The sequence below is a fragment of the Alosa alosa genome, chromosome 3, assembly GCF_017589495.1.
Source record: "Alosa alosa isolate M-15738 ecotype Scorff River chromosome 3, AALO_Geno_1.1, whole genome shotgun sequence".
NCBI lineage: Eukaryota > Metazoa > Chordata > Actinopteri > Clupeiformes > Clupeidae > Alosa > Alosa alosa.
The window spans coordinates 10,076,348-10,093,575 of NC_063191.1; the positions used below are offsets into that span (position 1 = coordinate 10,076,348).

Sequence of the window (17,228 nt, forward strand, 5' to 3'; positions counted from 1 at the left end):
TATGGCTTTTTACTGTGTTTTTGTTTATCATAAAGAAATTGCAGTTTTCTTATGAAACTAGATTGCTGCTACGTTGTAGAGTTTTCACATTAAAATTGTTTTTGAAAAACACAGTTGCCTCACAGTTGTTTTTCTGTTAATGTGTATTGTTAATGTTTCAATTTGCATTTTATATAAAGTTATTAAAACTATATAAATCTTAGTCATATTTCAGGTAATATTTCCTACAATAATATGACAGGGAAACTGAAAATGGTAGCTTATATTTAGCAACCAAAATGTTAACGATCCAGTGAACACTAACAATCAACTTTTGTCATGAGACATACAATTGCAGTTGATTGACAGACTTTTTTCAGACCTCTGTTGTATCTATAATTTATATACCAACATAAAATAGTTTCAGTGATGTCATTTTATCCAAGTCAAGTCAGCTTTTATTCTCATTTTCATGGAAATTGAGTTGTTTGGTACATGATAAGCAGGAACTACCTATTTAAACTGGACTAAACCGCCTTGCGAAGTGGGTGGGTCTCTCTGATAATGCTCTAAACTGGTTTCAAACCTACATTACTGGCAGAGATTTTTATATCAGTCTAGGAGATCATGTATCTGAAAAACATGACTTGCCTTTTGGTGTGGCCCAGGGGAGCTGCCTTGGTCCCCTGCTATTTTCTCTATATATGCTTCCATTGGGAAACGTCATAAGTCAGCATAATGTACACTTCCACAGCTACGCAGATGATGCCCAATTGTATATTTCTGTGGAGCCAACTAACCCAGATGGCCTTTGCTCCCTCACTGCATGCCTAACCTCCATTAATCAGTGGATGAGCAAATTTTTTTGAAACTAAATGATGACAAAACAGAGGTACTTTTGGTTGGACCAAAACTAAAGCGAGATATTATTCTTAGTAATCTGGGGAACTTGGCGCACCAGGTCAAACCAAAAGTAACAAGCCTCGGTGTCATCTTAGATGCAGAGTTAAGTTTTAAGCCCCATATCAGTAAAGTTACTCAGACAGCTTATTTCCACTTGAGAAACATTGCCAAAGTACGGCCCTTTTTAACTCAACAAGATGCAGAAAAACTAATTCACACCTTTATCACTAGCAGGTTAGACTACTGCAATGCACTTTTCACTGGTCTTCCCAAAAACATCTAAAGAAATTGGCACTCATACAGAACTCTGCGGCTAGACTTTTTAACTAAGACTAAGAAGAGAGAACACATCACCCCTGTGTTGGCTGAACTGCACTGGCTCCTATTTCCTATAGAATTGATTTTAAGGTTATGTTAATTACTTACAAAGCTCTGAATGGCATAGCACCTTCATATATCTCTGAGCTTTTAATATCTTATCAACCACAAAGGAAACTTAGATCATCCAATTCTAATCTTTTAATCGTACCCAAAGTGCTCCACAAACAAAGTGGAGAAGCTGCTTTTATCCATTATGCCCCAAACTATGGAACACCCTGCCTCTGTACATCAAGCAGGCGAGTTCAGTAAATATTTAAAAAAAGATCTGAAAACATACCTGTACAGGAAAGCTTTTAGTTAACTCATCTTATCCTGTAGACTACTTTTTCAGATTATTCTACATCTGCTGCTATTGGAGGGCGCAGCCAGCCAGAAGCAGATGGGCTCCCCCTATTAAGTCAGGTTCTGCTCAAGGTTTCTTCCTGGAATATGGGAGTTTTTCCTTGCCACAGTTGCCATATGACGTGCTTGTGGGGGGTAAGAGGGTTAAGGCTCCAAGTCTTATGACATGTCATTTTCTATATTTTTGATATGTTGCTGAGTGGATCATAAACGGCCCCAGCAAAGTGGTTGATAATGACTGACTGACTATTATTGTGTTACATGCTTCAAATGTAAAGCAAGCTGCATTCTGTGTATGAAAGGTGCTATACAAAAAAAAAAAAAAAATAAAGCTTATTATAAATGGAGGATAATTGGGACTAACAGACATACCGGGAAATCGGACGCAAACGTGTGGTTTACCTAAATGTTACCGTTGATGTTCTGAATATGTATTCAGTAACACTGCTGGCTAGTAAATGCTGAAAGCCTATTTTGCGATTACTGTTATTTAGGCGCCCAGAGCAGTTGCGCTATCTGTCCAAATGGTGTCAACCTCTGGGCTGAAGCCAGCCCCAATAGCAGGGTTCCTACGCAGTATGGAAAAGTATGGAATTTGATTTTTAGTAATTTCCAGGTCTGGATAAGTATGGAAAAAAGAAACAAGGGTATGGAGAAATATGTTGTATCTGTTCTATCCAAGTGCCCTACACCATTGTGGTATGTTTGCGTATCTCTACTATTTTCGGCTAAAACACTGGTAGACTTTTTTGATTTACCAAGACATGGATACTGCATTATCTGATAAACTGTTATTGCAAACAAATACTAGAAATGCAATTCCGAGGAATTACACGAGGGGATGCAGTCTGCTGGTTAGGGTGTTGGTGGGGCTGTTGAGCTTGCTGCTAGCTGGTTGGTAGGGTAATTGTGATACCTGCAAAGGTGCTTTTGGAGTAACCAAATTTGAATCTTGTGTGACATGGCATTCTTGAGATGTCATACTCAAGGTGGTTTTGACCTTGACATTTGACCTTCAACCTCCAACTTCAACTCACTTCATCTTTGAGTCCATAAAAACACTCGTACCAAATTTGAAGCATGTACGTCAAGCCGTTCTGGAGATATAATGCTGAATGGATGAGATATGGCTGGGACTTTTATTTTGACACACAGGAAACACTTTAACAGGATGTGTAGTTCAGGTAGAGCTAGATTGTATGCTTAGAAGCTGAGACAGTTGAATTCCTCACAGGTGACACCTGTGCCAGTGTTCTGATTAGCCTGGGAACTGCTCTGAGAACTACTTAACGAGCGCAGCTGGCTCTATTATGACATCACAGTCCCCATTCAAGTCTATGGGGGAAAAATACACTTTTAATTACAAATATCTCAAAAAGTATAAACTTCTCAAAAATGAAAAACGGATAGGACAGTAAAGCCTTGGAAGATCTACGGAACGGTGTTTCAACCAAATTTGTACGTTAAGCGGTTTGGGCTGAATAGCGCACACAAAAAGGTAAAAAGAAAAATAAGAAGAAGAAGAAGAATCCGGATTTCAATAGAGGGGATGCATCCCCTCTAAATATTGTTTATGGTGCCTCTGCCAGCAGTGCACTAGTCTCAACATATGTAGGCTATGCTTGTATCTACAGAGAACTAAAAATGTGAGTGCACCTTCCAACACAGCACTCCAACCCAACGAAAAGTATCCAACTGCTACAAAGTTAATAATAAACATTATTATACAGCTCTTCACATTGCTAGTAGAACGTTCCATTGACATAGAATATGGTCAGAAAAATGTACCGAGAAGTTTGAAAATTTGACTATGGAATTTTGAAATGGAAAATGTGTAGGAACCCTGCAATAGGGCACGCGTCCAAACCACATCCAGTCCAACACAACCGTCAGCTGTTCCCTGCTGCTCGGCTGGCCTTGGCTTTGGCCCTGCTGACTGACCACAGCTGGTGACCCAGATAGACAGGCCAGATTCTGTGACTGACCCAACTCGGGGTTGGGGGGCTACTTTTACAGAAAGCATTGTTGAACAACTATACTTGCAAAAGATCTCTCTCACAAGTTTTGATCAACAATTCTGTTGGGACACAAAGTCCAGTTTGACCCGTCTGGATTTCTCTCTCTTTCTTTTATTTCACTCTTTCTCTCTCTCTTTCTCTCTGAGTTGTGGTACAGTGGCCAGTTTAGGTCTAGTCCCGATTTTGTCATCTGGAAAGTGAGCCTCTATCTCACCCAAACCCCCTATCTGTGGCTATCTGGAGAGCCTGAGTGGTACTGAGCAGCTAGCGGTACTCCTTTGGCCCCCCGGTGTTGCCCAAATCTGCCCAGGGAGGGCTGCTGTGAGTGAGTAGGCAGGCAAGCTAGCTGGCAAACGCGCGATTAGCATGGCTACATTTAACCGCCAGGTCATAGGATATAAATAGCCACGTCTGGAACTGCTGCACATTGAAATTCTCACACACCCTTGACAGTCCCACAGCTCAAACACACTTGTGGGCTGCAGGATAATTACTTGTGGTAATTATGTTTAATATGTTCCGATATTTGTGTCAGTGCATAGTGTGTGTGTTACTCTATCTCTTGCCTGCACACACACACACACACACATTAGTGAGGGGTGGGGGGAAACAAGCTACTGTAGTGTATTTCAGATGGCATTGTGTCAATTTGTTTAGAAATTTTCTTGGCAAACCGAAAAGTGCACAAGCCAGCCAAGCAAAGTGCCTCATCCCTGTACTTTTGCTGTGAGTCAAGTTCTCAAGACGTCTCTGGAGAACCCAGAACCACACAGAATACATGTAAACATATTGAAAATATTTAGGCCCTACAAGTGTATTGAAACAGATGAACTTGAATATTACTTGAATCTAAATAATATTATTTAACTTTTAATCTGCCTGGATGTGTGTGCGTGTGTGTCTCCATCAAGCCATTTTGTTGTATGTGGACTTAATACTTAATGGCCCAGATATTTAGACTAGGCTAAATGCTTTGCAAGCAGTGATTTCCTCACTTCACTCATCAAGCCTTGCCAGTCCCACCACACACACACACACCCTTGGTTAAGAACTTGAGACCAGTTACCTTTAGTGCCCTTTTCCCTTTGTGGGTTGGCCCTCACACAGTTGGTCCTTACAGTTCGGCCTTGTCTGTGTGTACACACACACACACACACACACACACACACACACACATGTCCGCCCCTCCCCCTTGCTCTTTGGAAGCCCTGTTGCGCTGTCTCATGATTTAGATGGCCAAGCTCCTTCCCTCTAAACACACACTCACACACACACAGAGACAGACAGAGGCACAGAAGGAGAATGCTGCTGTGGCCGTGCTAAAGACTCTTCCCGTGTGAGACAGAGAGAGACCTCCCCTTCCGCCGGTCCAGGAACACGCTGCCACAACATGGAGCCACTAACAGAGGTAAAACACACACTGCGCACGCTACCTACGAATGTTGAGAGCGTTTGTGTGTGTGGAAAGTACTAGCACGCTGGCGGCTAACATTAGCACTTGGCACCTCTGGGTATGGCCTGTGAGAGAGTGTGAATGCTGTAAACTTTTCCAGACGCTGGCCAATGAGTGGAGTGTGTGCCGTCCATTCACAGTTTGACAGTATGCAGAAGTATTCAAGTGCAACTTGAATCGAACATCATATTTGGTCTCGATCTTGCAAAGCGGTTTTGATTTAGGCAGGAACTGTACTTTTTCCCCCTTGGAGATCAATAAAGTATCTATATCTATCTTATCTGTCTATCTATCTATCTATCTATCTATCTATCTATCTATCTATCTAAGGAACAGATACCTCAGACATACCGCTGGTTAGTGTATGTGTGTGAGGAAGAACAGATTCTTAAAGTGACATGTTTTTAAATAGCTGTGCTTAAGTAGTTGTAATGTTTGCAAGAGACCGCAGTGCAATACTGGTTGATGTCCGAGAAAGACCCCATGCAGTCATGCAGTCAGCTGCCCCCCCCCCTCAAACACATACACAATCACACACACACACATCTCAGGACCAGAACAGCAATCTGTCTGAAGGTCTCTGTGCACAGGGCACGCTCAGCTGAACCTGGGACAGTCAGGTGCATGTGATGTGATGATGAGAGTGGGCTGATGATGAGCACTGGGATATTGAGTTAAGTGGGAACATTAGACAATCACGTTAAATGATGACTGGTCAGTGTCACCTGTGCATTTTGAAGTTCAATGTTATATATAATGTTACACACACATACAGTATACTCTCTATATGGTCATTCTATAATTCGGGGTATGTTTTGCGTCTCAATAGCATTTAAGCACGTTGAATGACAGTGTCAACTTTGTATGTTTAAGATTTCGCTCTTAAAATTATGATTAAATATGCATTCTTGTTTTAAATCTATATCAGAAGATGTGTTCATATTTTTCATTCATATTTTTTTTTTATTTCATGGATCCAGGATACTATGCATCCTGCTAAAGTTCCTATGGCCTTTGGAATTCAAATAGCCCCACATCATACCTTCACAATACCTGGAGATTGCCATGGTTTTATTTCAGTTAGCCTAATAGCTAGTCATTTTAGTCAACTTTAGCATGTGTATGTACAGTGTATGTAACTTTATATATAGCACAACTGTATATCTATATAATTACAGTAATATATATATATAGTTATATATAGTTTTGCATTTCTGTTGCCAAGCTGTCTCAAGACAACATGTTTGGCCTAACACAGTTACTGAAGAAAATGACACCATTGTCTACATCAGTTAACTCACTTATCGCAGATTTCTGCACCGTCATTGCTGTTCCTCTTCTAGAAAGCTCTTTGTGTCTCCCTCGGTATACGCTCAGCTCATAATAACACACCCGCCTAGCGCCCACCATGGAGAAATGTGGCTAAAAACATACTGTCATTTGACATTTCAAAACCAATCCAAACCAGGGCTGGAAAAAGCAGGTGCTCTCGCTCAGGTTTACTGGCATTTGTTTTCACTGTGCTCCTAGTGGGCATTTGTTTTCACTGTGCTCCTAGTGGGCATTTGTTTTCACTTTGCTCCTAGTGGGCATTTGTTTTCACTCCTAGTGGGCATTTGTTTTCACTTTGCTCCTAGTGGGCATTTGTTTTCACTCCTAGTGGGCATTTGTTTTCACTCCTAGTGGCAGTTGTTTTCACTCCTAGTGGGCATTTTCTTCAACCTGTGTTGTGTCACATTCACATTTTGGTCTGCAGGATCAGATCAGGATGTGTATGTGTGTGTGGTACATGTGATATTGACAAGACTGACAGAAAACTCACATACCTCTCTCTCACACACACACACAGACTCTTTTTAAGACACCTGCACACACACACACATTTACTCTTTCTCTCTCTCTCTCACTCACATACTCTTTGTGTGTGTGTGTGTGTGTGTGTACATCTGACATGGGCTGTTTGTGTGTGTGTGTGTGTGTTCGTCAGGCTGTTTTCATCAGGCTGTTTGTTTTCATATATAATCAGGGCTGTGTGTCTGTGTGTGTGTGTGTACCTGCACTTGCGAGCGAGATTCTTCCTATAGTGTGTGTGTGTGTTGGGGGGGTTGGGGGGCATTCATCCATGTGGCAGTTCATCATGGTAAAGCTATGTGGCGGAGGAAGCAGGCAGGCTTGGCAGGCAAGCCTCCGTTGGCAGTGCCCTCATTGGTCTCATGCTGTCGAGGCTTCTGTGCCCACTCTGCTCTCCGCTGCCAACACACTCACCTCACCTCACCTCAGCCCAGCAAAACCCATGGAGACATGGCAAAGGACACACACACACAAGGATACAACGATACAAGGAAGTTCATTGTCACATAGTTACATAGTAGATTAAGTGGCAAGGGCTGCATAAGAAAGGTGGGGGAGGATTGGGATTGGGGAGCACCAACAAGGAGCACCCAAGAGCAACAGGGGCAAGGAAAAACTCCCTTACCAAGGAAGAAACCTTGGGCAGATCCACGGCTCAAGGGGCTAACCCAACTGCCAGGGGTCTTGGTGTGTGTGTTGGGGGGATGACAGGGGAGATGGGATAGTGTGCTGTGTGGATGTGGGGAGAGGCTTCCTCATGAGACAATGTGCTGTGTATTGGGGGGGATGTGTGTTGGAGAAGCTTCCTGATGAAATAATGTGCTGTGTAGGTAGGGGGGGGGGGGGGGGCACTGCAAGTATGGTGAAGGGACTTACTATTGCAAGCAGAGTACTGTATGTATGATGTATGTGAGTGATGACAGTGAAGATGTGTGTGTGGGTGGGAGGGGAGTGGAGCAGTGACTGTGTGTGTGTGTGTGTGTAGTGTATGTGTGGGTAGGTGGGGGCAGTGTGCTGTAAGTATGTAGAGGATGTGTGTTGGAGAAGATCCTGAAGACAATGTGCTGTGTATGTAGGGAGAAATCAAAAATAATAAATAAAAAGTTCTATGGAGATGTGCAAAAGTTGGAGAAAGTCAGATGTGTGTGTGTGTGTGTGTGTGCATGTGTGTGCGTGTGTTTTGACGTGTGATGAAATAAGAAAATAAATAAAAGGTCTGTAGCATAGGGAGAGGGATGTAAAAGTCATGTAGGTGTGTGTGTGGGGGTCATGAGTGCTGAGGAGTGAATGAGTGCAAAGTCAGTATAGTGTTAATTCAGAGTTGGGAAATGTTTGAGAGTGCTGAGGAGTGAATGTGTGCAAAGTCAGTATAGTGTGAGTTCAGAGTTCGGATGGCCTGGGGATAAAAACTTCTCCTGAGTCTCTAAGTTCTGGCTTTGTGACTACATAGGCGTCTTCTTGATTTCAGCGGTAGGAATAATCCATTGTTAGGATGAGAAGAGTCCTTCAGAATCTTTTGGGCTCTTAGGAGTACTCTTCTGGAATAGATATCTTGTAGAGCAGGGAGTTGAGTTCTTATAATGCACGTTCAGCTGAGCGCACTACTCTCTGCAGAGTACTACAATCTCTAACTGTGGAGTTCCCATACTAGGTGATGATGCTACCAGTTAGAACACTCTCAACCGCTGAAGAAGGCCTTCATGATGGATGTAGAAGGAAGTAGAATCGTTGTCTGGACTTCTTCAGAACATATTGAGTGTTAACAGTCCACGTTAAGTCTTCAGTAATGTGGACACCAAGGTATTTAAAACTTGTGACTCTCTCTACAGGTTGCCCGCTGATCATTAGTGGGGTGTAACTGTAGTTCTGCTGCTTCCTTCTGTAATCCACTACCATTTCCTTGGTTTTATTGATATTCAGTGTCAAGCTGTTAGATTGACACCACTGTGCCACCTAATCAACCTGATCCAAGTAGAGCTGTTCATTGTTGTTACTAATCAGGCCCAAGATCACTGTGTCATCTGCAAACTTGATGATGGAGGTATGACTACTGTTGGCTTTGCAGTCATGTGTGTAGATGTTGTACAGCAGTGGACTCAAAACACAGCCTTGGGGAGCACCAGTGCTGATGGTTAATGAGTCAGATGTCAGACCCCCCACTCTAACCACTTGTAAACGGTTGGTGAGGAAGTGAAATATCCAGTGACACAGGGTGGTGTTCAGTCCTAAGGCCTTCATCTTTGTGACCAAGGTGAGAGGTACTATCGTGTTGAATGCTGAACTAAAGTCAATGAACAGCATCCTCACATAATTCCCATTCCCCTCCTCCAGGTGAGTTAAGGTGGTGTGCATGAGGTTTGAGATGGCATCCTCTGTAGACCTGTTGGCTCTGTAAGCAAATTGGAGGGGGTCGAAGGAGGCAGGGAGGGATGAGCAGATAATGTTTTTCACAAGCTTCTCAAAACACTTCATCACTGTAGACGTCAGGGCTACTGGGCGGTAGTTATTCAGACATGATGGACTTTTGTTTTTCGGTACTGGAACAATAACAGACTGCTTGAGGCAAGTAGGAACTGTTTTTTGAGCCAATGATGTGTTAAAGATATAAGTGAACACAGGAGCTAACTGAGCAGCGCAGGATTTCAAAACCCTGTTAGAAATTCCATCCGGTCCAGCAGCTTTTCAACAATTAACCCTCCTAAAGGCATTGCTCACATCGACCTCAGAGACACAGAAAGGTGCATCCTCATTTTGCTTCACATGCTGCAGCTAGTGCAAGATAGTCTGTGTTTTTTCATGTCAAAGCGAGCATAAAAAGCATTAAGTTCATCGGGGAGGGCTTTACTCACATTCATCACAGGAGGGGACTTTCTTTCAAAGCCAGTGATGGTTCGGAGTCCTTTCCACACTCGTGCTGGATCACCCTCCAAGAAATCAGCTTCAACTTTGTCTCTATAGCGCTGCTTAGCATCTTTAATAGCTCTACGTAAACTATAAGATGCTGCTTTGTAATCCGTCATATCCCCTGAAATAAGCCCAGCATTATAAGTCATGGTGCGTGTCTTTAATGCCGTTCTCACTTCTCTATCCACCCATGGCTTCTGGTTAGGGAAGCTTCGGATCTTTACAGTTGGGATGATGGAATCAGTTAACATATTGATGTAACTCAATGATACTTCCGTAAACTCATTTATGTCAGCAGAGTTCGTCTTGAACATCTCCCATTCTCCTAGCCAATGTCCAGTCTTTTGTGAACAAGATGGTTGAACTAAGAGCGAGGATACAGTTTCAAAGAGACATCAGGGACTGTAACATTCTATGCTTTACTGAGACATGGCTAACTGAACTTGTACCGGACTGTGCCATCACTCCGGTGGAGTTTTTCTATGCTGCTTGCTCTGACAGGACTGAGGAATCTGGAAAATCGAAAGGTGGCGGTGTTTGCATCATGACGAACAGCAAGTGGTGTAATCTTAGAAATGTCACCGTTCTCTCAAAGTCCTGCTCGCCTCATCTAGAACATCTAGCGATCATCTGTCGACCCTTCTACCTGCCCCGAGTTTACTTCAGTAATATTCAACGCTGTCTACATTCCTCCACAAGCCAACACAGATGCTGCGGTTTCAGAATTGCAAGAAGTGTTAAATAGACAACAACACACGCACCCTGAAGCTGCGCTAGTGGCCGGTGATTTCAATCAAGTACATCTGAACCGGTCCATGCCTGAATTTATTCAACACATTCACTTCCCTACACGTGGTGACAACACACTGGATCACTGCTACACACAGTTCAAGAACAGTTACAAAGCTAAGTCTCTACCAGCTTTCGGAAAATCAGATCATGCCGCTGTTTGCCTATGTACAAACAGAGAAGTCAGACGGACCCCCCAGTGACGAAGGAGGTCAAGCGCTGGACTGACCAATCGGAAGCCAGGCTACAGGACGCCCTTAGCAACGTTTCAACAATTCAGTTAAATTCTGCACAGTTCAACCCAACTTCTGTACAGTGTCATTTACAGTTGATTTAACTGATTTGATTGGAACTGAAAGTGATATAGATTGATTGGAACCACAGGAATGAAGTTGCATGAAGTCTCTGCCTAGAGGAGTTTTTTTTTTTAATGTTAATCCTGCTCATGTTTGTACATTGGTAGGAACAGTTCATGGATGAGGGCCTTACCATGAAGAACACAGGTATCTCTCATAACTTCTGCTTGTATGTATGTGTGAGACTGTATTTGTGTTTGTTTGTGTGAATGTGTTTGTGTGTGTGAGTGTGTTTGTGTGTGTGAGGGTGTGTGAGTGTATTTGTGTATGTGAGAGTGTATTTGTGTGTGTAAGCATGTCTCTGCATGTGAGTTCGTTTTGTTTTGTTTTCTCTCACGTTTCTTGTCTGATCTGGGCTATGCTAATCTGTTTAGGACGTAAATGTTCTTGTCTGGGAAGCCTGTTGGGCATAACATAATCATAACCCAATTAGTGACACGTAGCGCTAGAGTTGATCAGTGGCATAGTGTTTGTGTGCTAGTCGACGAGCTGGAAGTTCACTCAGTTGGTGGCTTTGCAAGATATTAATATTCAGACATAGTGACAGTGCATGAAATGCTGTTGACCACGCAGTGATGGCTGAATTGCAATCTGCCGAATGATAAATGGTATAAATCTACTCCTCCGAGCACTCAAAGTGCTTTATAGTTTCATGCCTTGCATTCACCCACACACACACACACACACACACACACATACACTCATACACCATTGGCATGAGACCTGCACATCAAGAGCAGTTTGGAGTTCAGTGTCCTGCTCAAGGACACTTCAACAGAGTCAGGAGGAGTCAGGCTCGACTTACTGGTTGCCCAACGACTCCTCTTCCTCGACTCCTCTTCCTCTTGAGAGGCCCAAGAAGTTCACGGCCTGTGTATATTTGAAAGACTGTGGGCCAGATGTACTAACACTTTTGCGCCCATTTCAGGCGTATTTGTTTCGCAATGTGCGTGTAAAATCATTGCGAGGTATGTACAAACAGGCCGCAATGATGTAAAAGCGCAAACTGCCTGTCGTGGGAGCTGAAAGTGGCAGATTGCGATTGTCATGTCATGCACGCCTAGTTATGTATTCCGCGGTATGTACAAAGACTGCTCCTGAAAGCGCACGTCTATTCTGCGCCTAAATACTTCCGCCTTGTAAAAACAGGTGTTAATCCACATTGCAGTTCAATGCGTCAATAAAAGAACCTTTCAAAGACAACATAATCGCTATTTAGAACACCAGTTTTTGTGGTGAAAGTATTTGTACTACCAAAAGCAACCTTAATTTTTCGTTGGCCTTTTGCATGTCTTACTTTCACTTTCCGTCATTCACTTAAACTTTCCTACTTGCTAGATTTGACCAATCTTCCATAGCCTCACGTGCACAAGTAGTTTGAGTAGAACTACTGATCTTCATTATCTCCCTGCTTGTTGACATCTTATCATGAATGGTATTATTTCATGATCACTAAGCGTTTGATTCTTTTTAATGTTGTCATCAGTTAACTTCATTCAACTGCGCTTGTGTGGCTGCCATTCAGTTGTGGACATTAAGTAAATTGCGTTTATGGGGGAGAAGGGCAGAAAGGCAGTTTACACTAAAGGATTGAACGATTGATAAATCACGGCGGAAACTTGGGTCTGACAGCTTCGCAATCTGCGGTGTGTCCATGGCGCTGATAACTTCGTTATGAAATATGCGTACATCTGGCCCTGTGTGTGGCCGTACATACATACGGTTGTGCAAGCATGGGTGTGTATGTGTGTTTACATAAATACAGGCTTGTCAAAGGTAGTATACTATCTATCTGCATGTGTTGTGTGTATACATGACCTATTGCATTTTGTAGCTCAGCTCACAATGCTGTATGTGACATACTGTAATGCTATGTGAGGATTTAATTGCAGGGCCAGTGTATGTGCTTTTTATGCTGGTGTGTGTGTGCATACATGTGCTGTGGGTGAAGAAGTAAAACCTGTGTGTGTGTGTGTGCGTGTGTGTGTATACAGTATATTTGCATGTTTCAGTGTTTGTGTACTTGCGTGTGTGCGCGTGTGTGTATAACAGAGTGCATGTTAGCACGTTAGCCTTTCTATATGTTAGTGTGCACGCTTGTGTGTGTGTGTGTGCGTGTGTGTGTGTGTGTGTGTGTTGAGCTTGACTGACTGCACCTGCAGCAGGGTGCGTCTCCCCCATCCCCTTTCTCAGGCCCTCCCCTGGAGCCCGGCGCAGACGTCTACATGCGCTTCATGCTGAGCCACTGTTGCTATGACGCCATCCCCACCAGCTCCAAGCTGGTCATCTTCGACACAACGCTTCAGGTGTGTTAAAGACCAGCCCATAGAGGCCAGATAGCTTCAGGTGGGTTAAAGACCAGCCCATAGAGGCCAGGTAGCTTCAGGTGGGTTAAAGACCAGCCCATAATGGCCAGATAGCTTCAGGTGTGTTAAAGACCAGCCCATAATGGCCAGATAGCTTCAGGTGTGTTAAAGACCAGCCCAAAGAGGCCAGGTAGCTTCAGGTGGGTTACAGAGCAGCCCGCAGAAGACGGTTAGCTTCAGGTGTGTTAACTAGCAGCCCATAGGCTCCATAGAGACCTGGGGCCAGTTCCCCGATAACGCTCACTCTTAGCGCGCTAAGAAGACTCAAAAGATATATCTTACCAAAGTTATTTATGTTCCTAAGTGTGTTCCCGAAGTGTCCCTTAGGAAGCTTCTTAACACGCTGCCTCTTACGTTCGGCGTTACAAAGCTGTCCCAAGTGAAGGTGCTGAATTAGTTGGCATCGATTGCTCAGGAATCGATTTTTTTCTACTTCACGTGAAGGTGCATGGCGTTAAGAAACACAACACGTTCTATGCAAATGAAACATTCCTCAAATTATTCCAGTAACATTTATTTTAACATAGTTTAAGTTATCAGTATAAACTATTAACTAAATTATCAAATTGTCAGTAATATGTTCACACGATATGTTGTGACGGGTAGACTAACCGGGTAGGCCTATCCCTCGCTAATCATCCTTATCCTGTTGTGCCACTTGTGCCACTTCTTGACATGGATTTAACAACTTTTTAAAATGATGTAATACACTTTTATATTAATGGTAAGGTACCTTACAATTATAATTGATTGGCAAGCAGCTGCAGTTACTTCTGTTTAATGCGGTATTAGATAGATAGATAGATAGATAGATACTTTATTGATCCCCAGGGGAAATTCAAGGTTCAAATTAAAAAAATGATTGCCATTGGTTAATGTTTTCAATAAAAAGCAACCTATCTACAATGAACAGAGAGACATTTAGATACAGTAGGGTGGGGAAGCAACGTAAAAAAAGTCACCAAGCTTCTCGTCAGAGGAACTTGAAGTTTTGCTGGACGAGGTGAGCTTGCACAAGGTGACACCGTTTTCCAGCTTTCGGAATAACTTGTGCAACAGCAACAAAAAAGAGCTATGGAGCGACATGGACTACACGCCGTTTTTGATTTAATGCAAGGACACGTTGGATCGCTGCCATACAGTGGCGATTGCTGCTCTTTGGAACAGGGGAAGCTCTGATAAAAATGGTAAATTATTAAATTAATATTATTAAGGTGCTATATTGTTCTTTGAGGGCAAAAAGTATTTCAAACAGTAGGCTATAGAGTTAGCATGGCAGACATGGCATGTAGCCTACACCGTTATATAGCGCGCTACCTAATTTAGCCTAAATACACAACTGGAACAAAAGCAAGTCACAAACTCTGTAACTCCAGACAAATAGAAACCGGCTGTATTGCTCCCAAATTATGAGAATTTGAGCTGTAACTTGCCTTGTCTCTCGACTTCACCTGCCAACACTAACGGTACCGATCCACTTGCACGACACTTCATTTTGTCGTGTCGCATTCCACTCTAGTCCTATGGGTGGCGATCCAAGCGACTTTACTTGGCGCCATAAAGCATTCGGGAAGGCAGCTGCATTTGAAAATATGTTTGGCGTCAAAAAAGCTGGCGAAGCCCATCTTTATGCAAATGAATCCGTTGAATGCGAGGTGACTCTCCAATGAAAGGACGAGGTTGTAGGTCCTTTGTTCTACCACAACGGTGCCTGTGAAACTTTGGTTCCTGTTTTGGCATGGTTTTTTGATGGATCGTGTTGTTACAGCAATGTATTACGGGTGCGAAATCACGATAAATGACCGGCTAAACCTTATTGCTGAACAAACTAGCCATGAAGTTGAAAAATTTTTCAGCATGTTCTAGTTGGAATAGTAGGCTAGAAGCTAATGTAATAGTGTTATTTGGTGCGATTTTCTGTGATATTTTAGAGGAGGCTGAGCTTCCCCTGTAGTCTTAGAGCAATCGCCTCTGCTGCCATAGGCCTAGTTGGTCGCTTACTGGACACCACCATGCTTACCCATTTATAGATCTTTGCCAGCTTTTAATTATCAAAAGTGATTGCTAATTTGAAAGCTTCAATGACATTACTAAATAGCCTAGGCTAATTACCACCATATTAGTTCTGATACCAAATACAGTAAACTTCATAAATAGGCCTGCATCCATTGCGAACATATTTTATTATTAGTCTTAAAATGTCCATAACATAAAATCATCGTTGAGCCACAACATTGTCAACATACTGTCGGCCTACCATAGTTTGACTTGTACTGCGCTGCGCTGATTTCTAAAGACTGCTGCACAGTGGCGGCGACTATAGCGTCTTGAGAGCTCAAACAACGCTAAGAGAGAGCTTACGAATGGTCCAGACCAACCTTACGAACGTGTAACTTACAGAAGATATACTTAGCGTACGAACGTGTCAGGAATCGTGCCATAACGTTAAGAGATAGGTTAAGGAATAGGTTAAGAACTACTTAGCGATAAAAACGTTTTGGGGAACCGGCCCCAGGTAGCTTCAGTTAGACTACAGAGCTGCCCATAGAGGCCAGGTAGCTACATTCAGTGTTGTAGTCAAGTCACTATGCCTCGAGTCCGAGTCAAGGTTCGAGTCCCCAGTGTTCAAGTCCAAGTCATTAAAAAAAAATGTCAAGTCCGAGTCGAGTCCACTACTCATCCGAGCATGCGCGGATCTATGGGGTGGCAAAGGGTGGCAACTGCCACCCCATTTATAAATCAGATAATATTTTTTTAAGTATATTTTATGTTCATACATGTTGGACTGTGAGAAGGTGTGAAACCCGCACCAAACTCCTCTCAAACAGAAATCGCCGATTTAGAATCCCCCGCTCCCTCACAATGGTTTCACCCATCACCATCAAGCGCCAGTGACCCCTCGCGAAATTTCACCATTGGCAGCAGATTGCACAGTGCATGCAACTATGTGTCAACTGTCTGTAGGCCTACAACGAAGTGGTAAGTTTGACCACCAAGTTGAAAAAAGTCCATAATCAGACCCATAGTCAGTCCATAAATCAGTTAACCCGGCAACAACCTCACTGTTAGTCTATGTCATTTACATCCGCCAAGACTGTCTCATCGAATTTTTTTCGATGATGGTCAGGATCAGATAATAAGGGCATGCTCATGCGTAGCTTAACGTTTAAAGTCTAAAGTCTATTTGTGTGTTTCGCTAGTTTATAACCTTTGATTGTAAATACTGCTGTCGATGTCAACCCATTAATACACGTGATAATTCAACACAGGTTCTCAAAATTGTCATGCATCCACTTTCCCTGCATCTATGACTATCTAAATTTGGTCGACATGTCAAATCAAACTAGAATATCTAATCGGTGTCAAGCTGGTGGCGGTTGTGTTTTTCTTTTTCCTTTCTTTTCATACACGGCGTAAATCAATCTACACAAGTAAAAGTACAGTTACATGACTGAAATTCTACTCAATCACAATAAGTAAAAGTAGCCTACTATTTTCAAACAAACCCTACTCAGAGTAGGCTAGACTAGACGTTTGATGATGTCAAAGCACATCACATATGAAGCTTTGTGCATGAGTGAATTGCTTAGATTCCAGTTAAATCGTCCAGTTCCATTGGGTGATGGATTTCAATCATTTGCTGGTAGATGAACCAACAAGCTGAGGCCAGCACAGGAGTTTGTGTCCTCAAGAAATTAACATGTTGCTTGTTCACTCGTGTTTGAGGTCGTTTCTTAATAGGATATTTATAAAGGTACTTTAATACAGTATACATGTACTTCATTATTCACCACTTTGTGAGTGAGTGAGTAGCCTAAATTGTGAATGGCAAAACATAATTTGGCACTAAAGATCAGGGACTGAGGGGGACTGATTTCCATTTAGG

The 17,228-nt window shown here is 42.8% G+C and overlaps 1 protein-coding gene across 8 annotated transcripts in view; it reads left to right on the forward strand.

Moving 5' to 3' along the window:
• Positions 1-4,847: 4,847 nt before the first annotated feature.
• Positions 4,848-17,228, forward strand: part of prkag3b (protein kinase, AMP-activated, gamma 3b non-catalytic subunit) — a 28,354-nt gene continuing 15,973 nt past the window's right edge. For 3 of the 8 annotated variants that reach the window (XR_007193176.1, XR_007193175.1, XM_048239659.1), the window contains exons 1-3: positions 4,848-5,031; positions 11,084-11,123; positions 13,170-13,282. Coding sequence is in view for 6 of the 8 variants with exons in the window: in XM_048239659.1 (XP_048095616.1) it covers positions 5,014-5,031; positions 11,084-11,123; positions 13,170-13,282 (171 nt within the window). In the remaining 2 variants the exon portion in view is untranslated. Of the gene's footprint in view, positions 5,032-11,083; positions 11,124-13,138; positions 13,283-17,228 lie in introns of all 8 variants that reach the window. The other 5 variants (XM_048239662.1, XM_048239663.1, XM_048239660.1 and 2 more) reach the window with 5 other exon arrangements.